The sequence below is a fragment of the Sinocyclocheilus anshuiensis genome, unplaced genomic scaffold (assembly GCF_001515605.1).
Source record: "Sinocyclocheilus anshuiensis isolate Anshui unplaced genomic scaffold, SAMN03320099.WGS_v1.1 scaffold2284, whole genome shotgun sequence".
Classification (NCBI taxonomy): domain Eukaryota; kingdom Metazoa; phylum Chordata; class Actinopteri; order Cypriniformes; family Cyprinidae; genus Sinocyclocheilus; species Sinocyclocheilus anshuiensis.
In genome coordinates, this window is record NW_015542461.1 from 71,760 (window position 1) to 95,734 (window position 23,975).

The 23,975-nt window shown below is 38.4% G+C and overlaps 5 protein-coding genes across 8 annotated transcripts; all 5 read right to left on the minus strand.

The window, feature by feature from the left end:
• Nucleotides 1-368: 368 nt before the first annotated feature.
• grem1a (gremlin 1a, DAN family BMP antagonist) lies at nucleotides 369-1,471 on the minus strand. Its single transcript, XM_016493308.1, has 2 exons — nucleotides 1,288-1,471; nucleotides 369-912 (listed from the first exon to the last, which is right to left on the minus strand). The coding sequence occupies exon 2, from the start codon at nucleotides 909-911 to the stop codon at nucleotides 378-380; it is 534 nt and encodes a 177-aa protein (XP_016348794.1). The 5' UTR covers nucleotide 912; nucleotides 1,288-1,471; the 3' UTR covers nucleotides 369-377.
• A 216-nt stretch (nucleotides 1,472-1,687) lies between these two features.
• On the minus strand, nucleotides 1,688-3,477 carry LOC107693797 (neuroendocrine protein 7B2-like). The gene is made up of 6 exons (XM_016493309.1): nucleotides 3,361-3,477; nucleotides 2,765-2,999; nucleotides 2,498-2,629; nucleotides 2,282-2,394; nucleotides 2,081-2,134; nucleotides 1,688-1,943 (listed from the first exon to the last, which is right to left on the minus strand). The coding sequence occupies exons 2-6, from the start codon at nucleotides 2,985-2,987 to the stop codon at nucleotides 1,827-1,829; spliced, it is 639 nt and encodes a 212-aa protein (XP_016348795.1). The 5' UTR covers nucleotides 2,988-2,999; nucleotides 3,361-3,477; the 3' UTR covers nucleotides 1,688-1,826.
• A 692-nt stretch (nucleotides 3,478-4,169) lies between these two features.
• actc1a (actin alpha cardiac muscle 1a) lies at nucleotides 4,170-7,622 on the minus strand. Its single transcript, XM_016493307.1, has 9 exons — nucleotides 7,593-7,622; nucleotides 6,634-6,785; nucleotides 6,371-6,499; nucleotides 6,130-6,240; nucleotides 5,417-5,501; nucleotides 5,141-5,302; nucleotides 4,789-4,980; nucleotides 4,499-4,680; nucleotides 4,170-4,418 (listed from the first exon to the last, which is right to left on the minus strand). Exons 2-9 carry the CDS (start codon nucleotides 6,760-6,762, stop codon nucleotides 4,275-4,277), a joined length of 1,134 nt encoding a protein of 377 aa, XP_016348793.1. The 5' UTR covers nucleotides 6,763-6,785; nucleotides 7,593-7,622; the 3' UTR covers nucleotides 4,170-4,274.
• Nucleotides 7,623-13,459: 5,837 nt separating this feature from the next.
• On the minus strand, nucleotides 13,460-18,006 carry LOC107693794 (ribonucleoside-diphosphate reductase subunit M2). 3 transcript variants are annotated; one of them, XM_016493304.1, is made up of 11 exons: nucleotides 17,889-18,006; nucleotides 16,813-16,921; nucleotides 16,558-16,623; nucleotides 15,487-15,633; nucleotides 15,215-15,331; nucleotides 14,997-15,130; nucleotides 14,658-14,752; nucleotides 14,405-14,538; nucleotides 14,199-14,303; nucleotides 13,916-14,029; nucleotides 13,460-13,752 (listed from the first exon to the last, which is right to left on the minus strand). In XM_016493304.1, exons 2-11 carry the CDS (start codon nucleotides 16,903-16,905, stop codon nucleotides 13,600-13,602), a joined length of 1,158 nt encoding a protein of 385 aa, XP_016348790.1. In that variant the 5' UTR covers nucleotides 16,906-16,921; nucleotides 17,889-18,006; the 3' UTR covers nucleotides 13,460-13,599. The 3 variants fall into 3 exon arrangements, with proteins under 3 accessions (XP_016348790.1, XP_016348792.1, XP_016348791.1); XM_016493306.1 differs by lacking the exon at nucleotides 17,889-18,006 and adding an exon at nucleotides 17,719-17,808; XM_016493305.1 differs by lacking the exon at nucleotides 17,889-18,006 and adding an exon at nucleotides 17,031-17,049.
• Nucleotides 18,007-19,566: 1,560 nt separating this feature from the next.
• On the minus strand, nucleotides 19,567-23,401 carry LOC107693793 (Krueppel-like factor 11). 2 transcript variants are annotated; one of them, XM_016493301.1, is made up of 4 exons: nucleotides 23,259-23,401; nucleotides 21,731-21,976; nucleotides 20,241-21,111; nucleotides 19,567-20,157 (listed from the first exon to the last, which is right to left on the minus strand). In XM_016493301.1, exons 1-4 carry the CDS (start codon nucleotides 23,286-23,288, stop codon nucleotides 19,871-19,873), a joined length of 1,434 nt encoding a protein of 477 aa, XP_016348787.1. In that variant the 5' UTR covers nucleotides 23,289-23,401; the 3' UTR covers nucleotides 19,567-19,870. The 2 variants fall into 2 exon arrangements, with proteins under 2 accessions (XP_016348787.1, XP_016348788.1); XM_016493302.1 differs by lacking the exon at nucleotides 23,259-23,401 and adding an exon at nucleotides 22,943-22,972.
• Nucleotides 23,402-23,975: the final 574 nt, after the last annotated feature.

Genomic DNA, 23,975 nt, shown 5'->3' on the forward strand with positions numbered 1-23,975 from the left:
AATATGGATTGGATTTGGGGGAGGGGTGTTTATTTACATCCATAGCCTAATATGTAATGTATCCCACATTACAAATCAAGCCACAAAATAAGCTATTTGCATCAATGCGCAAATCGTGCTCCACACAGTGGAGAATGTAATAATAATATAAGCATATTTTTAATATGTCACTATTTTATAGTATTATAACTTAGCCAACTTGTTTTATAATTAATTTAATTGCATCAATTGTATTTCTTCACAATATAAAGGCCTCATTTTGATGACTGAACAACTAATGATGGAGGAAACAAATCGATCATGCTCCCACATTATTCAGCCATATGAATTTGTGACTTTTAGACCAAAGTAGCCTACAAACAAAGACGTCAGCAAATTTAATCCAGGTCGACAGAAGTACAGCGGCACTGTTTGACGCGGCGCACGCGCTTCTTCTTGGTGCTGGGAGTCTGTCCGGGACAGAAGAGCGTGTAAGTAACGGTAGTGAAACTCTTTGGCTTACACACGGAGCACGACTGAAACGCACTGTCCTCTTGATAAACGTGCCGAGGGATGTAGAATGAGTTGCACTGTCCGTAACAAAAGCGGTTGATGATGGCGCGCGGCTGGCACCCGTCCTCGTAGATCATCAGTTTCAGCGGCTGTGTTTTACACCAGTCAAGTTTGAGGTAACGGCGCTCCGTTACGTGTAAAGCCTCCTGGCTGGAGTCCAGCACCTCGTCCCCGACTGAAGGCGGTCCCGTTCCCCTGGAATTGGCCTGCGGTGTCTGCGGTGACTGTTCCGACTGGTTTGGGCTGTATTTATTTGGGTGAGGAATGGCGCCTTGAAATCCCCCGGTTCCCCTGATCCTCGCCGGATTGCAGAGCAGCCACAAGACCGCGATAGTGACAGCTAATGCGTCTTTAGTCATCCTTTCACATGAAGAAAGAAACATACCATTAAATGTCATTAAATATACAGTAATATATGTAGTTATTTTTACTAAAAAAAAATAGAAATATAATTGTTTTTAATCAAAATATGCTAATTATTTTATATATTTTATCAAAACATTTCATATTCATATAAAATGAACACACCAAACGTAAAATATTTCAAAGCGTATAGTGTATAAAGTTCACAATCATTTAAACACATTTACATTTTTTATATACATTCCCTACAAAATTTTGAGCCAATTGCCCTCTGCAATCCCTCATTTCTATAAACACATAAAAAAAAAATCACAGATGTCATTTAAAAAATAAATACAAATAGGCTATACTCCAGTAGATATGCAGACTTACCTCAGATTAATAATGGTTCAAACTTCTTCACATGGACTGCAGCTATGTTCACAAAGGTCTTTGTGTACCATAACAAACTACGATTAATAATAGGTTGAAACAAATGATACAGAACTCGGAGTCAGATTCAAAATAAGGTCTGGAGCTCTGTTCTGAGTGCTGACATTTCAGAGAATGGGGCAGTCCACACCTCCTCTCAGTCTAAGATCATTCACAGCATTTTGGGGATGGTCCAGTGCTTCAGGAGGGTAAGGAAGCTCATGATGAATGCATATTGTGATGTTTGTAATTTAGATGAATCATGAAGTTAAAAACACATGTCTCCAATTATCTGCACATGAACATATACTTCATTTTTATTTGATTAAATGGTATTACAACAAAAGTTGTACCAAGAGAATAATCATTCATGTTACATTCACCCTTTGCTGCTCTATTAATAAAATGATTCATTTGAATATCGCACATAATTTAATGCTGACTTTACTGTGAAACATGATAAGATTTTCATTGTACAGATTTTATAAATAACACGATGTTCAGGTCTTGATATTGCTTGTAGCAGTTTCAACCTCATCTTCCTCTGGGAAATGTGGCACTGATTTCTTGGCCACCACATTATCCAGCCTCTGTCCCATCAGATATGGATTTGCACTCTGAAACAGTCAGTGACAGATCCTGTGACATTTTTTCTGAAAATATGCAACAGTGCTCCATCTAATAATTTATGCGTTTGAGCCTCTACTGACAAAGAAGCAACCAAAAGGCACAGAAAAATATATTTATAGCTTACCCTTTTTCTTCTTTTCGGCCCACCCTTCAGTTTTTCATACAACCGACCTTTATTCTGAAAGAATGAAAATAGATATTTAGTGCAGTCTGCTACAGACCAGAATCCTGGTTAATTTAATTTAAAGCCCTTAAATTAATCATTTAAAAAAAATGAAAAATCAGTAATCTCCATCTTTTTTCAAGGTGTCAAGTGTGAACTCGCCCACTTCGCGAGTGCAGGGTAGTCATGCTCAGGGTCAAAGAGGTGCTGATGTTTCTGGAATTCTCGACTGAACTCTGCAGTGTCTGGAGAGTTCTCTAAACATCCATCAGCAGCTATAAAAACATCACATTTTTTAAACAAAAAAATGTTTAGGCCATTTGAATTTTATTGAATGGTGGCACTGCTGTATATTTGTGCATTCAGTTATATTTGGACCAACATACCACTGGTCAGGGTAGCCATGGTCCTCGCTGAAGTCTTTGGGAACACTGTCTCCAGTTAACTCTGCAACAATGTTAGGGATGTTCCCATACGGCCCGAGATGCTGGAGTCCCTCATGGGCACCACCTATTGGACAAAGTGTAAAATTACACATGAAGGCAATCACATAATGAGGAGTAGGCTATTATAAGGACCATCAGTGATCATTTACATTTTTTTAAAAACGTGTAATTACCTACAATTATACAGAGAAACTCTTACCTTGGATGCTAAGCGGGCCGACTATGTTGGTGGCCTGGTGCGCGGGATACTCGACCCTGGGCCGCGCGATTCCCAGCTGCTCCATCACACCGTGCAGCAGGCGCTGGATATCCGCCTCCGACACCTGATCCACCGTGCGTGGACTGCGGCCAGAAACGACGGCCATCCAGCTTATAATGCCACTCAAAAGAACCGTGTGTGCCATTTTTGGAGCCGAACCCATCGTTGACGTTCACTACACCGACAATAAACACAACACGTAACGTTAGTGTAAAATTATTGCTGCGCTTTATGCTAAAACGGCGGTTTTAAATAAAGGTATACGTTATATAGCTATATTTTTTAAGATTTTATATTCGCCGAAAAGGTAATGTAAATATTGCGCTATAATTCTGATGCTTAAATATTATTATTACAAATATTATTGAGCTCAGAGAAAACGCGCATCCCTGCTTGTAACTACGTCACAAGTTAACAGGCTTGATAAAAAACAGGCCATTATTTTATAAACGCAAATTAAGAAGCACATTCGTATTACAGCAAAACTAAAACCCATAGAGAATAAACAGCTAACCAAATTTAAAGAGATAACCTACCATGTAATCTGGATTGAGAAAGGTTTGTCGGGTTCAGCACAGATGCCGTCCTCCTCCTCTTCCTCTTCCTCTTCCTCTTCCTCGCTTCATTTGCTCTGCTGCCAAGCAGCGAATCAGCTCACCTCTTTGTTTACGTAGTGGCTAGCACATATCCGTTAAACCATGCTGCTGGGTTTTATTGGGGACGGTAGAAGAGCAAAGTTTAAAAAAATAAGGAATGTAAGGAAAATGTAAAAGGAAATATGTTATTAGCCTAAATAATAAATAAATCACATGCTATGAGGCATGTTTTGTCGTGTCGTCATGTTCAGATAATGTTATGGACCTGTCAGTTTAATCGAATTCTAATATTAATAGCTTAACGTTTACAATGCAAATATAGCCTACAATGCAAGTACATTGGGTTCTTTTTTTTCGCATGTAATCTCCTCTTTAATATAACCAAAACAATAACAATGGCTTAAAAGTAATTCAATAGTTTCCCTGGAAGTATTTTCTCAGGAACAGGCATTATTATAATATTGATGGAATATCACCACTGCATTCACATGCAACTCAGAATCTTTTTAACTCATACTCTGCCTTTTAGTTTACGGTCCACATCTACAGTATGTGTGTAAAGTTTTAGAAATCCTTTGAAACAAATTTTAAAAAAAAATCTACTAAATAGCTCATAGAATTTAGAATGAATGAACATAAATTAAGAGCTTTTGTTGATAAAAAAAAATAGAAAAGGCTGTATTTGTCAGCTCAAAAAATAGTTACATTTTCTTCATCAAATACTCAGACAAAACACAATGCGAGCCTGTTACACATCACGACTTTTATTACAACAGTACATGTATATACAGCACAAGACACAGTACAAATGCATACGGAGGGTTAGCTGGATTGCATTGAAGAGGATTTGAGGTTTAGAAGCACTTCCTGTGGACGATGGAGGGACCTGCCTCATCATACTCCTGCTTGCTGATCCACATCTGCTGGAAGGTGGACAAGGAAGCCAGGATGGAACCGCCAATCCAGACGGAGTACTTACGTTCAGGGGGAGCAATGATCTAGAGGATGAGCATGAGAACATGATTGTAGTTAGACTAAAATTACATAAACAAGCTCATTTAGTCGCATGGATGTTTACCTTGATCTTCATTGTGCTGGGGGCCAGAGCAGTGATCTCCTTCTGCATACGGTCAGCAATACCAGGGTACATGGTGGTACCACCAGACAGGACGTTGTTGGCATACAGATCCTTGCGGATGTCAATGTCGCATTTCATAATGCTGTTGTAGGCGGTCTCATGGATGCCAGCAGACTCCATACCTGTGAGGAGCAACATTGCAAGCTATGTTAGCAAGGGAACAATTGTGATCTAAAGACAGCAACATGGAGTAATGCAATGAGGTCATCTGAGGCCCAGCCAAAACATACCAATGAAAGAGGGCTGGAAGAGAGTCTCGGGGCAGCGGAAACGCTCGTTTCCAATGGTGATGACCTGGCCGTCGGGCAACTCATAGGACTTCTCCAGAGAGGAGGAAGAGGCAGCAGTCGCCATTTCATTCTCGAAGTCCAGAGCGACGTAACACAGCTTCTCCTTAATATCACGCACAATCTCACGCTCAGCTATGGAAGAGAAGAGAGCGCAAGGATATTTTAAACTGGGAAAAGACATGATGAAAACATTTATTTTGCATGGATGAAAAAAGTCCCCTCTTGAGACCAGGGGAGCATTTGCTAATTTCTAAACAAAATTCTACATAAGTAGAATTCTTCTAGCACCCACCGGTAGTCACAAAAGAGTAACCACGCTCGGTCAGGATCTTCATCAGGTAGTCAGTCAGATCGCGACCGGCCAGATCCAGACGCATGATGGCGTGAGGAAGAGCATAACCCTCATAGATGGGGACGTTGTGGGTCACACCATCACCAGAGTCCAGCACGATACCTGTAACATGATGCATTGGCATGTTAAGTATTGCTTCCTAAGTATTACAGATGTATATAGGAATTAAAACCTATAATGTTACGTATTGCTTCTAGTGACTTAATAGACACTGACCAGTGGTACGGCCTGAGGCGTAAAGAGAGAGCACAGCCTGAATGGCAACATACATGGCAGGGACGTTGAAGGTCTCAAACATGATCTGAAAAGAGGGGAAAATGTTAGTTTCAGCCAGGGTTATTATTGTTAACTAAAACTAAATCCATCAAAAAATAAGCATTAACTAAAATTAAACAGCTAGTTGTCAAGGCAACATTTCTAATTTTTCTCATTTTTATTTAAAGCTGAAGTAGCCTACTAAAATAACTACAACTAAATAAACTACAACTTAAAGTCAATCTTAAAAGACGTATTAAAATGTAATAAAAAAAATACAAAACACAACAAAATTACTGAAACTTCAAATTAAAATTAAAACAGAAAATATAAAAATCAAATTCAAAATATTAACAAAAACTACCAGTAATGGTAAACATACTGAAATGATTTTGGGTTTATGAAAACGCAAGTCTAAGGGGCCACAAGATGCTAGAGCATCCATGAAAAAGTTCAGAGAAAAATTGTGTAATAAATAAAACTCACGAGAATAATACATAAAGTACATTTTCAAAAATGAGTTAAGATTTATGTAATTTTACATTAATACAATTAAAATATTGACATTTTTTACAGTACAAATGGGTTTGAAAATATATGGCTGCCATTACATGCTGCCACTATAGGGCATCATCATATTTGTATAAAGTTTGTAAACCCCAGCATTAGCTTACCTGTGTCATCTTCTCCCTGTTGGCTTTAGGGTTGAGGGGGGCCTCAGTGAGCAGAGTGGGGTGCTCCTCAGGGGCCACACGCAGCTCATTGTAAAAGGTGTGATGCCAGATCTGAAAACATTTAAATATGTTAATTCATAGAGGTGACCAAACACAGGATAATAGAAATAAAATCTCTTTTATATTTGCTTTTAATGAATAATAAAAATTCAGCATTCTGTATTAATTCTTTAATTGCTACCTTTTCCATGTCATCCCAGTTGGTGATGATGCCGTGCTCGATGGGGTATTTCAGAGTAAGGATACCCCTCTTACTCTGAGCCTCATCTCCCACATAGCTGTCTTTCTGACCCATACCCACCATCACACCCTAAAGGAAAAGAGTCATGGGTTACCATCAAGCATCTGTAGTTCAGTTAGTTTGTATAATATGATGATTTTCCACAGCCAATATACAATATGTTGGCTGGAACCAGGAATTTACTACATGCTTTGGAGGCCCACCTGGTGACGGGGTCTGCCGACAATTGAGGGAAAGACAGCACGGGGAGCATCATCACCGGCGAATCCAGCCTTGACCAAACCAGAACCGTTGTCGCACACGAGTGCGGTAGTCTCATCATCGTCACACATGATTGGTCTTTTTTGGGATGGTCCTATAGGAGAAAGAAAACATGTGTTAGGAGAGTGTACAAGTTAAAGTTAAAATCTGAATAATACAGATAATTGAACATTCATTTTTAAGTATTCAGTCATTTTAATAAATATATATTATATCCTCTACAATCCACTGAAACATTTCTAAGCCTGCATTACGAAACGCAGCATCAGGTAAGGTCAACAAAAGGCCAAAAGCAGCACAGCAGATCCTCTTTAAACTATTTTAGGCATCAGCTCTTGTCATTCCGAGCGGAAGCCCCTGACCAAGTGTCCTATCTGTAGCTATTTTACAGTTGTCTGATGACAAATGACAGCAGCACCTAAGGGTCGCCTCCTCAGCTGTCTAGAAACTGTAAGAGATCCACTGGCAGCATGTGTCAATTCACTACATCTGTTGATGACTCCCTTTATTAGTGCATCTTCAAGTCACCCTTATGAGATGTGGTTTCTAACCCAATGAATCCTTTAGTCAATCACGTACAACTAGTTACAACTGCTCACTTCTGCTGTCTTTTATCATCTCCAGCATTATTTCTTCATGTTAGCAATGGGCAACTATCCATTCTCCTACATTTCTCTAGCTACTGCTACAGGTACAGTCACAGAGAATGAGCAATTATATTGTTAGTAGTTTCTGCTAAGACTATCAATGTAAAATCAGCCAGTTATCCGCCATCTCCATCAACAGTTCCAGAGATTAATGTTCCTTCCCATGTAGGAGATGAAGTGTTGGGTTATTCCTTTTCAAATCTATATCATCCCTGAAGTAGTCCATAGAGATAAAGGTAGTAGCAAACACTCACCAAGTTGTAGCACAAGACTGGGGTTTCTGCTGGGATGAAGGGCATGGGAGAAGGATACTTCTTAAATATGCTAGTGAAGGGGGGGCTGGGGTTCATGGGCGGGATCTGGAGTTCAAACAAGACCAAATAAGAGATGCTAGGAAATGGCCCATAGCCAGTATATCCTGTACTCCATGGACTCTGACTTGATTACCAAAATGGACAGATGTTTCTTAAGAGGTGACAGATCCTCTTTGAGAGCAAAATAAGCAGTGGAAAACTGTTTGTTATGATTTCAGAGCCAAATGGAAGGCCAAAAAAAGTCAAGTACTATTCTTTGATTGTTCTCCATTTCTTTTAACATATGATATAAAGTTTTTATTGTTGGCAGATTTTTACATTTAGATGACCTTTGCCATCATCATCTGAAATGTAGCAAAACTCAAAATTAATATCCATTTTTCCTAGTATACTTTATTATGTGATGCCAAAAGTCCAATACTGAACGTTTTTGTATTGTTAACTCAAACTAAAACTATGGGAAAAAAAATTATGTTAAGCTGGAAATAAAACTGAAATAAAATAAAATAGAAATATTAGCTGAAAACGTAAAAAATGACAAAAAATAATAATAATAATAAGTTGAAGCTCGAGAAATAAAATGGCTATAACTAAAACTAACAAAAATTAAGCTAAATAGAATTATTAAAAATGAATAGAAAATGACAAAAGCACATAACAAAATTTTTAAATCCTAAGCTAAATTAGAAAACTGAAAAAATACAAATAAAAACATGCAAAATATTAATAAATGCTAATAGCATATAAATATAATACTAAAATAACACTGAATGAAATTCACTTGTAGCATTTAAAATTATTGGTTTTTAATTTTTAGTGTTTTATTTTTAACTTAGACAAAACAGTACATACTTTTAATATTGACCATTTCTTGTCCAATAGTAATTGTATCTACCAGAATATTAATATTATTTAAGCATAAGACAATAGCACATGAAAAAGAGTGTCATTATACACACAAAAATGTACAAATAACATGTTTAAATGTTCATTTTAAGGTTTCAGCTACTATTTGCACCAACAAGAATGTCAGGAAAGCACACGTCATGACCTTTGACCCAGAACAATATACAATATGTGTAAGGTCAGTGACATACAATGTCAAAAAATGATTTGACTTCACAGGCATTTGGAAGACAGAGGATGTAACACTAGACGTGTGGGGTCACATATAGGAGCCAGACCTGAGTGACACCACCTTTGTCAAATGGCCTGGGCCCTGGTATGTGATCGGGCCCACAACATGCCAGACAGCTGAGAGGTGTGGGGGGTGTTAAGAAGGACCCATGTCCTTTCTCTGCAACTGCTGTTCTCTGATTGGCCCAGCTCTGTCCTTTTAGGGTCATGTTGAGTGACAGGTGCTCCTGGATACACATCAGTGCTGCTCCTCGGTGCTGCTTGCTTTGGCTCCAACTCCTTATTTGTCACCTTCTCCCCCGTTATCTCTTTCACTCAACACTAGAGAAAACAACCTCGCTATGATGAGTATGGTTTTTATTAAATGCTAGTTTGATTCTACACATGTACTTTGGGTCAAAACATGCATTTCATAAATGATTCATTTTCAACATCTTAGAATGACAATTTGTCATTAAAGGTGGCATTGCCTCCTGTTTTGGCGTGTATTTGTTATCTTGTGTTGTTTCAGGCTTGGTGAACAGTAGATAACGTTCTATTTGTGATCCTCAAAGCTCTGGCCTGACTGAAAAAGACAGTGATATCAGTGTGATAGTATTTTCTAACCTTTTGTTATCAGATTTCTGGACTTTCTTATAGACCCTTCGGCTTGCTGTGCCAAAGTTGGATTATGTGGGTGCATTTTTGAGCACCATAAAGTTTAAGCGTCTTTGTTAATGTGCTATTATTAGCCGTTTTTCATGCTAGCTTGATAGATATCTACAGAACACAATCCATTCAGATTCCCTTGAACCCTCATGTACCGTGACCGATACTGGCATCTTATTATAGCTCTGGTGATGCTGTCTACCAAAACGAGATCATTGCTAATGGTTTCTTTGCATTTATACTGTGTGAATTAACATCTTTCTGGTGAAAAAAAACCCCCGCTGAAAATGTGCATTCATTGTGTTCAGGAAAGATAAGCGAAGGAATTTAGGTGTCCCAGTTGCGCTATTAATGTACAGAAACAGTTGTAATTCTACTGTGGCAATATTTACTGGCTTGTGATCTATTAGCGCTGCTGTGTGGGAGGCCCAGTGGTCAAACAAAGCAAGCAACACACAAAAGCACTTTGACAGGGTCCTGTCTCCTTAAAAGGGCATGGAGGAGACACAGGATTTGCCTGTTTCAGGCAGCTGCGCTTACCAGTAGACCCCCAATTGGAGAGTGGCAACTGTTGGGCCCAAATGCCTTTTAACATTCATTATATTGGGAACAATGGTTCGTTGATCAACCTGTTTGTGACATGACCCTGCTGGGCCATACCAGAGAGTAATGTGGATTATATGCAGGGCTGATATGGCAGCTACAGTGTTCACAGGGCCTTTAATAAAGGAGAATGTAGGAAATACACTATTTGAAGTTGAATTCACTTCATGTATCAAATGTGAGTAAATAAAAGATGAGTAAACATTGTGCTAATTCCATAAAACCAACAACAAATGACAAAATAGCTAAAGAAAATGGCTTTTTTTTTTTTACTAAAAATATATAAATAGAGAAAGAGAGAGAGAGAGAGAGAGAGAGATTTAAAAAAGAATTTCTTGCCAGTAAGCAAGTATTAAGTATTGTTGTTATCGTTACCTAAAACTACAACTTTATTGAAATAAATCCATAGGCGGAGCGTGTGTAAGGCTGCCATGCCTGGGACTTGGGGCAAAAAAATGCCACTAAATTGGACAAAAATGCCCCTGCACAAACAAAGTAAATCTATTACGTTTGTTGCTAACAAAGTGAATATGAATAGACAGTGTCGATTGCGGCATTAAATTAAGATCTGCTCATGTTGCACCGTATTTCATTTTAAGCGTTTTTACAGAGTTGCGCATTTTAACCAATCACACACATATCTGTTGAGCTTAGGAATGCAATGGCCAATCAGAAGCGTTCAGATTAGTCATCGTTCAAACTCATCAGTGTTGAGTGCGCGCGCGTTCGCTGACTGAATTCCGGACTCTTGCGAATTCTCTCATCATAAACAACAAAGCGCAGATGTAAGTACAATGTAAGTAAGAGATGCATTTAACAGTGTATACAGCTTCAGTGATTATAACAGATAGTTTTGTTTTTTTGAGAGTGCTTAAACTCGCAATAGATCAATGTTAGTGATAATGTCACGTTCTATATATAATTTATTCGCTGTTTGAATAACTGTGGAAAGGAAGCGTTATATAATTATAAATTTCTAACGTTTTTATTCAATTGTAATCTCGTTAAATACAAATTCAGTCCCATTAAACATTTTTTTAGCCTACATGACACCCATGTCTGGTTCTTGCTTAAATCAATGTTAGTGATAATGTCACTTTATATATATTATTTATTCGCTGTTTGAATAACAGTGGAAAGGAAACCAATAAAGTATTGATAAATCAATACTATAATATAAAAGTACTAAAACAGCACTAAAATAAATAAATAAGGTCACACTTTAAGGTCCTCACTATTAACTAACTTTTAACTGCAACTTTTGCCTCAATAAACTCCTAATTTGCTGCTTATAAATAGTAAGGTAGGTATTGTTTAGGTTATTGGGTAGGGTTAAGGGATCTAGAATATGTAATGTGACCCTGGACCACAAAACCAGTCATAAAGGTCCGTTTTTTTATTTTTTAAATTGAGGTTTATACATCATCTGAAAGCTGAATAAATAAGCTTTCCATTTATGTATGCTTTTTTATGATAGGACAATATTTGAAAATCTGGAATCTGATGGTGCAAAAAAATAATTTTTTTTTAAATATTGAGAAAATCGCCTTTAAAGTTGTCCAAATTAAGTTCTTAGCAATGCATATTACTAATAACAAATTGTATTGTTATAAAATATCTCAAATATAAGGTATTTTATAAAATTGTTATAACATATCTTAATGGAACATGATCTTTACTTAATATCCTAATGATTTTTGGCATAAAAGAAAAATCGATAATTTTGACCCATACAATGTATTGTTGGCTATTGCTACAAATATACCCGTGCTAATTATGACTGGTTTTGTGGTCCAGGGTCACATATGATCATGCAAAATGGCAGTAATATGTGCAGGAATATGGCAGTAATTTACAGTATAAATACTAATAAACAGCCAATATGCTAGTAATGTGCATGCTAGTTAATAGTGAGGAATGGTCCTTAAAAGGTGTTACCAAAAATAAAGTTGTTACCCCTTCAAAGTAAAAATTGCAAATAAATGTTTTGTCGGAAAAAAGACAAAGACGACACATGAAAAGTTTTTTTGTGAGAAACAGTCAAGACATGACTTTCATAAAAAACAGATGCATCACTTTGGTGTAATTGTTTCTATATACAAGTGTGGCTCATAGTACCTGTTGTAACACTGGGTTATTTCAGTGATATAATGTCTGATAACAAGATCCACTGTGTCAGCACACAAACCTGTTGTCAGCAAAGGACTCTTCAGAATGGACCGCTGACAGGCATGCTAATGAGAAAACCCCATATAAATGATCTTCATAATATACATGTCCCAGAGTCAATCGCTGTTCATATTCAGACACTCATATCGGCCGTCTGACAAGAAAGACTCAGATGTTCATGACTATTCATCATTGTGTTTTTCAGTGACAGTTGTACCATACTCCAAAATAGAAATACGCAATAAGGGAAGATGTAAGACTTGTTTTAGAATGTACCAAAGAAAACTGATAGCATATGCAAAGACAAGCATAGATATTTGGAGCAATTTAGCTATATTAAAGCAGGTCAGACAATGTTAACTCTTTTCTAGGCTGTTTAGAGAGTTTTTACAACTTAGTTCATGCGGTCCCATGCAGAAATTGTTTTCAACGTCCTGAGAGCATTTAGAGAACCGGTCATCAGCTCATGCCAGGAGTGCTCTAGATAATGACTACTATAAATATATGGAGTGTTTTAGAAGTTTCCATGTCAGCAATGTTGCTCATTACAGGCGTGTATGGAGAACCATTTCATTCACTCAGTGTACTAAAACATTAAGTCTTGATTAAACTTGAAAAAAAATTGAAATGTGAATTTTAAATAGACCTTTTACTGGTCAGTAACTACTGGCTCTTTGTATCAAACTGACTTTCAACATCAGTTATAAACTGTAACAATATGGAAATCAGCCTTTCTTCTTCTGATTCTTCACCCTACCTCAATGAGAAAACAGAGGGAGACATTTTGAAAGAATGTGGTTGACGTCAGAAAGCCTGCTCCAGTTTGGGCAGACACTATAAAGCTTCACAGCAGCTGAAAGAGAATTGATTAAGCCGGTGTAGGCAACAAAGGCAAACCTTGCCAAATGTTTCACTTCTTTTCCTGGATGTTGATCTACACTATACCTACATGGTCATATTACTCATGTTCAATGGAACAGTTGAAAAGTACTTTTGTCTTACAAATGACAGTAATTACCCCTTTACCAAGTGACAGGTAACAATGGAACTTCAGCACAAATTCTTCAAGTCTACTTTATTACAAAATTTATTTTGCACTATTTGCAGTAAACAGATGCACGTTACAATAAAAAGATGAGTTGTAGACAACTATTTCTTGTCTTCACCATGCCCAAAAGGCAAAGCAAAGAAAAAAAAAAGCAAGTAGATGGTTTCTTTTTATTATTATTTAAAACAACAAAAATAAAAAGACATTTTAGTATTCGATTATTAAAACAAAGTTAAAAAAAAAAAAAAAAAGTAAACAAACTGTAGAAATAAGTGAGGTTGAAACTCCTCAGAGTCCAAACAGTTCATCGTTTGTGTCCATTCATGCACTCAGATTGAGTCTCTAAAAATCAGCATCCAGTCTGAAAGCGTTATCTGTGGTTCCGGACATGACTCCCATCCGCTGGTACTCGCCGACTCGCTTCTCAAAGAAGTTGGTCTTGCCCTCCAAGGAAATGTTCTCCATGAAGTCAAAAGGATTTTCCACTTTATAGACCTAGAAAGCAAATTTAAAGGTCAAGTTAAAATACCATCTGTTAAAATGAGAGCATAGAACAAGGCTACTGACCTGGGGTCAGTCACAAAGACTATACTGCCACCATGAGCAGAGATGTAAAACTACCCCCCCCCAAAAAAAAAAAGAACTCCACCAACCCTACCTTGTCAAGTCCCAGCTCCAGCAGAAGTCTGTCAGCCACAAACTCAATGTATTGCTTCATCAGGTCACAATTCATACCAATAAGCTTTACTGGCAGAGCATCAGTCAGGAATTCCTAGGAAGTTAAAGAAAAATTAGATTTGTTTCTCACCAATAGGATGCATTTCACTGAAGTTACAGTACAGCTTCTACACACACAAAAATCCAAAGCAACAAAGACAGTCACTGAAAACCAGAAAGGTTGAAACCCTGAAATGTATATGGCATTATTAAGGCACACAAACCTGTTCAATTTCAACTGCATTCATGATGATTTTCTTTACTTTTGCCTCTGAAGGTTTGTGGACCAAGTGCTTGAACATGAGGCAAGCAAAGTCACAATGAAGACCCTGTAAGGATAAGAACAAACGTGAAGACCACATCTTCAACTTTCACACCACACTTCCAAACGCATTCGTACCAGTGTTAGGGTGCATCTCAAAATGGTTACCTCATCTCTGCTGATAAGTTCATTGGAGAAGGTGAGTCCAGGCATGAGTCCTCTCTTCTTTAGCCAGAAAATAGAAGCAAAAGACCCGGAAAAGAAGATTCCTTCCACAGCAGCAAAAGCCACCACTCTCTCCCCTGAATACAAAGACTTATTAGCTCAAACTTTTAGTTTACAATAATAATAAACAAAAAAATAAAAAAAAATACAAAAATTTTATATTTTTGTATATATATTTTTGTATAATACAACATACCGTATTGTGCATTTGTGTCACTAATCCAGTTGATCGCCCAGTCGGCCTTCTTCTTTATGCAAGGCATCGTCTCAATGGCATTGAAAAGAAATTCTCTACAAGACAAAAATAAAAACACCTCATTAGTCAGCTAATGTCTAAATACACAGATCATTAGACAAGCATGTTTATGGAGCTCAGTAAAGGCGATAGTTTCGTGCTGACGCCCTACAACCAGCTGACCACATGTCCACTGATCTTGAGCGGTCAACACTCAGCTCCCATTATCAGCTGAGGTATGTACCCCTGCGCCACTCATCATTGCCCCAAATAACTCCAACATCATTTCCAAAAGCTCACCTCTCTTTGGGATCTTTGATGTAGGTGTCAATCAACAGACTGTACATTTCAGAGTGGATGTTTTCCATGGCAATCTGGAAACCGTAGAAGCAACGGGCTTCAGTCACTTGGACTTCCTGAGTAAATCGCTCCACCTAGAGCACCACAGAACACAAGCCATTAGAATCAAGTGTTTTTTTTTTTTACGCGTGTTTGCACAAGTTTGCCTCTGAACTCACCAAGTTCTCATTGACAATGCCATCACTCGCAGCAAAAAAAGCCAAAACATGAGAGATGAAGTATCTCTCCTCGTCTTTCAGGGAGTCCCAGTGCTGAAGATCTTTGGACAGGTCAACCTTGGGAGAAAATAAGATGCAAAACTTTCAAAATGCTGCAATTTTTTTCTCCATCAAAATTAAATGTGCCAACAGCTTTGATGCCATATTTAAGACCCGTAAGAGTATGGGACAATTTTTATATCACCCGTGTTAACAAATACTTTGAAGCTCACCTCCTCTGCAGTCCAGAAAGAGGCCTCGGCCTTCTTGTACATCTGCCAGATGTCATGGTACTGAATTGGGAAAATGACAAAGCGGTGGGGGTTCTCCTTCAGAAGGGGTTCCTCCTCCACAGCTCCTTTCCTAGCTTTTGTCTGCTCCTTAAAAGTTAAAGGTAAAACTTTAGATTTGGCAACAAACCAAATTTTAAATGGCAAGTAAAAATCTAACAGCCAGGGTGAATGGGAGGAGCACAAAATTCTTATTGGCAACACATTTTTTAAAGACTTGAAAACCAAAGTGACTTATTACACTTATTTCACCTAGCAAAAACAGTTTAATTCAACTATGCAGCATTAAACACTTTAATATTTACCATTTAGACAATATTCCTGAAATAACCCTGGTTTTGCCAGGGTTTGTTGCCTTGGTAACCATTTTCATATTAGGAATATTAACAACTGAAATAAAAGCAAACGGGGAAAAAGGTAAGTTAACTGGATTTTCTTCGTGGCTTTTATAAGCATGGGTCCATAGAGGGTTTACGTTCATTCATGTCTCCAAGTGATACTACTACTTCCGGTCTAGTTTGCAGGTTTAAAAAAAAAAAGTGCTTTCTCGTTTAACCGGATAAAATTTGAAAAAAATAACATTCTATGTTCATATAACGTTAAACATTGTCATATAGTATATGGGAGTATTTTCATATTTACACGCATGTTTTCACGTGAATTCTGCGTAGTTTACAAAACATTAAATCAGTTCGAGCTAACGTACTGACCCGCCAAAACAAGATAATACCCAATAAATTGACTGGCTCAAAACACAAAATAATACCCATTTTAGGTGACCGTATGTCATGAACTTAAGTAGATTTGCTTTACGAGACATTTTTCTTATTAAAGGTCAGGATATTTTGGATGGACCAGCCCAACTTGGCGCGCTCTGAAACCGCCGAATTTCATCAACCACTTTAAAGACATCGCTCGACAAATCACTAATCATTTAAGATAGTATATATTTAACATGCATTGATGTTGTAAATCCTGAAGAAACGTACAGGAATGCAGTTAAAGTGAGCGTACCTCTGAATCAAAGATTTTGCGCGCCGTTTTGGACGCCAGGATTCTGGTGGAGTTCAGACTGGGCGGCTGAGAACAAAACAAATCACCCATTTAGGCTCTAACGTTACAGCATAATGAACGGTTTAACATTTGTCCTTTAATTAAACAAAAGTTATATTTCTACCAAAGTATGTAGTATTCATCTAGACGCCTAAAATGTAAAGCATCTCAGTACAAGTCTTAAGTATTATAATATCACTAAAATAATAAACTTACCGTGTTTTCTTTGTCCACCAAGGACATGCTGTTGATTTTGGTAGAAATGGCGTTTTCATTCTTAGTTTTTAGTGGAGAGCGAGTTGACAGCATTGTTAAAGCTTGAAGTCTTAGGTAAAACAGAAAATGAGGATAAGTTAAAAGTTTTAAAAAAATAATTTCTAAAACAAAGTCAGCTACAAATAAATAAAATGGAAAGCATAAACTTGAGGATCTACAGTCCAGCTGGAGGGAAGAAAACGAACGATGAACACCGGAGAATTCCTTTATATTCGATTCTTGGCGCTCATTCTCAGCCAATAAGAAAAGGGCCAACTTCGCCGCTTTGTTTGGTCCTTTTAACTCTTTCATCAGACGAACCAATCAGAATTCTCCAAGACGTCACGTGAGAGTTACGCCTCGCGGGAAATTCAAACGTGTTGGTTGGGGGATGCGAAGTGTTGCACAAAAGCCGAACGTGCAATTACACAAACTGGTTTAAAAAGGCGCGAATACGATACAAAAGCTATGTATAATATCACGTTATTATTTTTTTTACAAAGTATTTCATTTACATTTTGTAAGAAAATAAGGTGTACGAAATGTGTTCAAGTTAAGAGCCCACACAGGAAAACCTTACATTTGCAAGCAATAGCATTTCTGTTTACACTCTACATTAATGAGTCGGCATTATTTGTCATTTCTTTTGAACAGAATAAGGTTAATGAAAATGATACGTAGTGCCAATGAAACCACTAATTTACAGCCGAGACCGACTGCAGTTCTCAGTCACATACAGATATCACATTAAACAGCACACAATAAAACGTTATTTAGGTAAAACAACATCCCCCATGCTGTTTGGGGGTATAATACGTTTTTAAAGTGCCCCTTTTTATAACGTCGCAGCCACAAATCCAAACTTACTTTCAACAAAACCTTCCCGAAAGGAAGCAATGGTTTGGCGCCAGATTTGAGTAAACGATCAAAACACATAACGTCAACCCTTACGATCACACAGAATACATCCCAAAACCCGAAATAATCATTTTTAATGGTGAACACAAAGCTAGACATGTGATCTTTGATATTACTACCTTCATAAAATCATCCTGTTGACGTGGCGAAAATGTTTTGTTCTCCTTCTTCCTGTTTCTCAAAAAAAGAGAAGCAAAAAGATCATGTTGCGCATCATTAATTAATATAGCATGTTACATACGTGTCTAACAAGAGAGATTCTAAGTATATGTATTTATTGACGATTAAACTTTACAGCACAACAAACTATCAGCTGTTAAGCCAGTTGCTCACTACAACCAAACCAAAACACGAATTCCTAGAGCTTTGAGATTAATTTCAAAATCTACATTAAAAACAATAACTCAAGTTGTTTCAAACGTATTTTGCAAAAATATTGAAATGCATTTTTTTTTTTGTTTCATAACAAAAACATGTTCAGGACGCGAGAGTCGACAAAGAACAATAAAAACGCCCAAGAGGTCACTGCCTGGGATAAAATACAGCATGCTTTTGAGATACTGCTCTCTCGTGGCTGGAGGACAATAACCACACGTTTTATGATACTTTTGTTTCAACTCGCCAAATAAATTGTGGTAACAAAGCGATACATTTGTGTTAAGGAAAAAACTGCATACATGTCTTTTTAATAATATTTACTCTCAGACGACATTATTTATTTAGTTATTAATGTAATGGTTTGTTCTATGTTTTTGACTGAATAATAATACAAACAGAATAAAATATTCCAACCCAAAATAAAGGTATAATATAAATAATTCTTAGCTACTATGAAATCACCAAATGCGATAGTACTGGATAATACTTTCAGCCCTGTCGCGGAAATAAAACAAATTCTCGAACAGCAAACTGCCTCTAATTCTGAAGAGACCAGCAGGGGGAGGCCTCACCTCTATTTACATTCGCCGTTTTCGAGACATTTAAAATGAATTGTATGCATTTGCGAAACGTTGCTAAAATGCGTCTATTATCATATATGACCAACAACTAATGGTCAAATGCGAATATGGCATAAAACTGGTTCTCCACAAGATAAAAAGACTGTCCATCGTCGAGTCTTCCCATTTTGCTTACTTCTCACTTTAGATAAATATCATTAAAACAGAAAAAAAAATGTATTTTAAATCAGCTTTCAGTGCAGTAACAGTGTCTTTTGTTTTTTCTTTGTGTTTTCTTTTTTCGTTTGGAAATATCGGTCAGTAAGGCAAATGGGCGGAGACCAAGGCTTGTCAGTCAAGCTGCTGTTGCCATATTTACAACTCGTCATCCTCTGTGATTGGTCGCGCCCCCTAACCGCTCCACAATTAAGCAATGTGATTGGACGAGGTTTGTTACTGGGTGCTGTGGGGTGAGTGTTGAGAATTGATGTTGTGTAACTGTGTCGTCACGCCAGTTCATGGCTATGTAATGATTCTATTGTTTTCCTTTTCTACGTTTTACACGTTGTGTAACGCTTGTCAACCTGTGTTTATGTTACGTGTAATATTTTTTGTTGTGTAATTTCTAAATTTAATCCGTTTTAAGTGGATTTTTTTTTAGATTAAGCAGTGTGTAATGGCTTAAAATGTTTTTTTTAAATATATTACTGAGGTCTCAAACTCAGCTCAATAACAATATCAGAGACAACAAATAAAACAAATTCTATATTCTTACTACAAATGTTTATTAAATAATATGGAATATTGCAGATAGTATCGCATACAGGAATACTGTCCAATTAACAGAAGTAACATCAATAACATTTATTCATATATCAACAATAAATGCCAATCTGAATACACATTACATTCATATAGATAGTGATATTTATATACAACTATACAACAGTAAAGAGTAAGTAACAGGTGAACTGATGCAAAGACTTTGGCAAAGGGAGCAAATACATATTGGGAGACATAACTTATATAAAAGTAAACAAGAATTCCTTATAAACAACCATGATTAAAATAAAAATCCAGTGCAATGTCACATTGTTTTATGTACATGGATGTGTAGCAGCCTTGGTTTTCTTGTTTCTGAGGTGAGTGGTCTGAGTCTTAACCTAGTTTGAGGCAGGAAGAAGCACACTAAGGGGCATGGAAGATGGTGCTTGGGAAGTGGCCATTTTGTTCACGTCGTGAACTTCGTTAGGCCACGCTGTGGACCTCTTGGTTGTCATGTGACGTCTTGCGTGCTTGGTCAGGTGGTCGCTTCGCATGAACCGACGCTCGCAGACAGGACAGACAAACTTCTTTTCACCCGTGTGTGTCCGACGATGCCTGGACAGTTCATCTGAACGGGCAAATTTTTTGTCACACCCTTCCCAATGGCAACTGAAAGGCTTCTCACCTGAGATATAGAGAAAGATGATCAACAACCATATTTTATGGGTACAACCTATTAGAACAAAAACATGCCAGATAGACACAAACCTGTATGGGTTCTCAAATGAGCTTTCAAGTGGGAACTTTTGAAGTAAGTCTTCTTGCATCCTTGGAAGTTGCAGACGTAGTTCCGCCTGCGCAAGAAGTCAGATTGTGTCACTCCACCGCTCTGACCTGAGGGCACGTAGACTGGAGCGGGTGCCAAGGGCAGGAGCTTCGTGTTCCCAAGCATAACAACGCTCTGCTGGCAGGTGGAGGATTGGGATACCTGGGACTGCGGGACGACAAACATCACCGTGCCCTGAGCCACAGGTGAGCCCACCAGAAGAGGTTGAGAATGCGGAAGAATGGGCTTCGACCCCGAGGCATGCATCTGAACTGGAGCCTGAACAAATGCAGAGATGATTCCAGTCTGCCCCGTAACAGGAAACACCTGACAGAGCACCGGCGGGCTGGATATGGGCGACTGAGGAACGGCAGACTGTGATGTTGGGATAGCAATGCCTGTGGAGGGAGGAGAAGGGGAAGTTCTCTCCGTTTCTGCAGTGTCACATGGGTTACTGCAGCTTTGCAGCTCTGCTGTGAGGTTGGCAATTGGCTCTGTGTGCTGTAGAGGGATTTCTGAGTAACATGGCTTCTCCTGCCCTGTGGTTGGAGATGGAATGTTGTGGTCCACGGATCTGTCGGCAGTGTGCCGTATAACACTGGTGGCTCTGTGAAGTGAGGGCTGTTCTGTCGGTGGAGCTGGGTTGATCAGGACTGTGGTGCTGGGATGCAAGTTGACGTGACATGCAGCCCTGTTGGTCAAGGCTGAGCATAGTCTGGGATGTGGTTTGAGGCCTGAGCAGGCCACTGAGGTACTGAGAACCGCTGTGCCTGAAGTTTCCGCAAAGCTTGGGCTGTGGGGAGGGGTCATGCACTGTTGGAAAGAAGAGATTTGCATTGAGCATTGGGAATTGCCTTTAATTCACTACACAACTTCTACCCAGATTTTTGGACCAATTTTAAGCCTGGACAAGTTGACGCTAGTTGCCAAAAGTCACAGACAGTCAGATTTTAGCTAGTCGTAGTTGACACAGAAAATCAAATAGTGTGTGATGGGCACAGACTCTGATTTTTTAGCTTCAGACTAAGAGTCCATCCAGTTGGGGGATATCAAATATATTATTTGTGCCAATTTTAGAACAAATATTGTTTTAATTTTAATGCATCTCATAGTTTCTGTGTGAGTTTGTAGTATTTGTAATGACTTCATAGTCATAGTCCCCTATGATGTCCAGTTTTTCTCTGCAATCATTTTCAAAGTCGGCAAGTGTATGATGCCTAGTGTTTTAAAATCTGTTTTGATTTTAAAAGTCATGTAGTGTATTCTTGCCATTAACAACACTACACTACACTTTCAAAATAATGAAACAACTTTTGCTTCAGCAGCATCCCCAAGCCTTTTTTGGAAATATGTATTTATAATGCTCATTAAGAGCTAGAACACAGTCCGGTTTCTTTTCTTTTCTTTTTTGTTTTTTTAAAGAGTCACTCACCAGTGATGAGAGGGAGACCAGGTCTTTAGGGGACTCGTTGAGTTCAGGCTGTAAAGGGAGAGAATCGCAAGAGTCTGAGGTGGGCGTCAGTGGGCGAGGCTTGTGCGTCCTCTGGACCCAGGAGCTCATGCAAACCAAAGCCTCTGCAGCCTCCAGGTCATTGTATTCCAGAGTGGAGGAGCAGGACTTCTCACTGTCATGCCTGTTTCTCTCCATCATCACCTCACAGATGTCCACAAGACTGGGCTGCGGATTGGAAAAAGCACATTTGTCATTTTAATGCCACAGTAGGCTGGTTGCTGAGCTACAATAACACTGAATATGAGTCGACACTATCACTGTAATGAAATGTATTAATGTAATTGCATGATATACAATAAAAGTGGCAAAATAGGCGATGTTTGTCTTGAATCTGCTGTAAATAGCTTCTGCCATTCATAAGCAAAGAAAGGGGCCCCAGAACTGGTCGACTACACCCACCTTAGAGCCTTGCATAGCGTTAACGTGAGCTGCTGGGAACCTCCCATTGCCAAATATAGATTTAAGAGTGAGGTGCACCCAACCAAAGCGCCATGTGAGTGTTCCATGCAAAAAGTATCATCCAAGGGTGGTAAACCATATCAAGGCATATTGCATTAATGTTACTATTTTTGTCATAACGGAGCCTTTATGATATACCAAGAGTGATAGAAACAATGCACATCGTCGTTGTTGTTGCAATAACACAAACAAACAATGCATTCAAAATAACTGACAATTTAATGCAAAAATTAAATAGGAGAAAAATTTTCAAATTCAAGTATGTTCAAGGTTCAAATAAGGTCGCTAGCAAATAATATATATATATATATATATATATATATATGACAACAGTTTGAACGTAAAGTAGCACTGCAGCTTAATGCAGGAGGGAAATGCACAACAATGATTGCGGCAAACGGTTCGTCATGACTTAATTTAATTAAAGCAGTGTAACACAAAGAATGTTGCTCGTTGTTGCAAGTGTCAAGAACATCAAATAAGTTTTTATGCGTGTAAACAGAAATTATAAACATTGCTCTGTTCAAAGTCAACTGTTCTCCGTCAATGAGCATGAAATTATTTTATATGGGTCGCAACTTGCAGCAAAAGCGGATGTCATTAGTTCAATACGTCAATACGCAAAAACTAAAAAGTAGCAATAAAACCACTTTGGCAATATAATCAACTTACCCGGCCGGAGTCAGAAGCAAAATTCAGCATATGTGCGGCAAACGGTTCGTCATGACTTAATTTAATTAAAGCAGTGTAACACAAAGAATGTTGCTCGTTGTTGCAAGTGTCAAGAACATCAAATAAGTTTTTATGCGTGTAAACAGAAATTATAAACATTGCTCTGTTCAAAGTCAACTGTTCTCCGTCAATGAGCATGAAATTATTTTATATGGGTCGCAACTTGCAGCAAAAGCGGATGTCATTAGTTCAATACGTCAATACGCAAAAACTAAAAAGTAGCAATAAAACCACTTTGGCAATATAATCAACTTACCCGGCCGGAGTCAGAAGCAAAATTCAGCATATGTGTAAGTAAATTAAAAGCAACGGGAAGACAGCTGTGATACGAAGCCTCTCCACATAAGTCTAACCACTTTTTACAGCAAAGTCCAACCTCAGCTGAGTGAATCAGAAGCTAAAAAAAAAAAAAAACAGAAAGAAAGAAAAAAAAAAAAACAGAAACAAAATTCAGAGCACTCTGGAGGGTGGTAACATGTTACCAATCAAAAACAAAGGTGTAGCAGGAACGGACCAATGGGAAAGCAGGCAGCGCGTGATCAGTACGTGATCGCTCGCTGATTGGCTAAAACGGGGTGCGTGGCTGTTGGGGGGCGTTACAGAGGAGTCAGCGGTGTCAGAGTAAACCCGCTGAACCCCGTGCTGGAGAACTGGGGGAAAGGTCGGCGCGGAGAACCAGCGGAATCGTGAGATACTCGCACGCGTCTGGCTATAGCTGTGCCAGTGGAGTGTGGCATGCGCAGACGAGAGTCCACACTGAAGTACAAGAGCCAACGCCTGTTCAAAACAAATTTTAAACAAAGAAGCAAAACCGTATAGTACACATTTTACAGAAAATATGGCTATTGTTTTTTTTATGGATAGACTGTATTGATTTTATAATATAAACTCTCGTAATGAATGTTTAGTAGCCTCCCGCGACTGGTGCACAAAGGGGAAGCGGGGACACGGTGCTGCTTAGGAAAGTAACAGC

Excerpts from the sequence above, each read along its gene's own strand:
- LOC107693793 (XM_016493301.1), bottom strand. The coding sequence starts at position 23,288 with ATGCTGAATTTTGCTTCTGACTCCGGCCGG. Across the intron at positions 21,112-21,730 it reads TGGTCTCCCTCTCATCACTG|TGCATGACCCCTCCCCACAG; the intron begins GTGAGTGACTCT and ends TCTTTCCAACAG. Across the intron at positions 20,158-20,240 it reads TCATTTGAGAACCCATACAG|GTGAGAAGCCTTTCAGTTGC; the intron begins GTTTGTGTCTAT and ends TCTATATCTCAG.
- LOC107693797 (XM_016493309.1), bottom strand. The coding sequence starts at position 2,987 with ATGGGTTCGGCTCCAAAAATGGCACACACGGTTCTTTTGAGTGGCATT. Across the intron at positions 2,630-2,764 it reads CGGCCCGCTTAGCATCCAAG|GTGGTGCCCATGAGGGACTC; the intron begins GTAAGAGTTTCT and ends TTTGTCCAATAG. Across the intron at positions 1,944-2,080 it reads GGCCGAAAAGAAGAAAAAGG|AGTGCAAATCCATATCTGAT; the intron begins GTAAGCTATAAA and ends TGACTGTTTCAG.
- LOC107693794 (XM_016493304.1), bottom strand. The coding sequence starts at position 16,905 with ATGCTGTCAACTCGCTCTCCACTAAAAACTAAGAATGAAAACGCCATT. Across the intron at positions 16,624-16,812 it reads TGGTGGACAAAGAAAACACG|CCGCCCAGTCTGAACTCCAC; the intron begins GTAAGTTTATTA and ends TTTTGTTCTCAG. Across the intron at positions 14,030-14,198 it reads ATGCAGTTGAAATTGAACAG|GAATTCCTGACTGATGCTCT; the intron begins GTTTGTGTGCCT and ends TTAACTTCCTAG.
- grem1a (XM_016493308.1), bottom strand. The coding sequence starts at position 911 with ATGACTAAAGACGCATTAGCTGTCACTATCGCGGTCTTGTGGCTGCTC.
- actc1a (XM_016493307.1), bottom strand. The coding sequence starts at position 6,762 with ATGTGTGACGATGATGAGACTACCGCACTCGTGTGCGACAACGGTTCT. Across the intron at positions 6,500-6,633 it reads TCGGCAGACCCCGTCACCAG|GGTGTGATGGTGGGTATGGG; the intron begins GTGGGCCTCCAA and ends CTTTTCCTTTAG. Across the intron at positions 4,681-4,788 it reads CTTCCAGCCCTCTTTCATTG|GTATGGAGTCTGCTGGCATC; the intron begins GTATGTTTTGGC and ends TGCTCCTCACAG.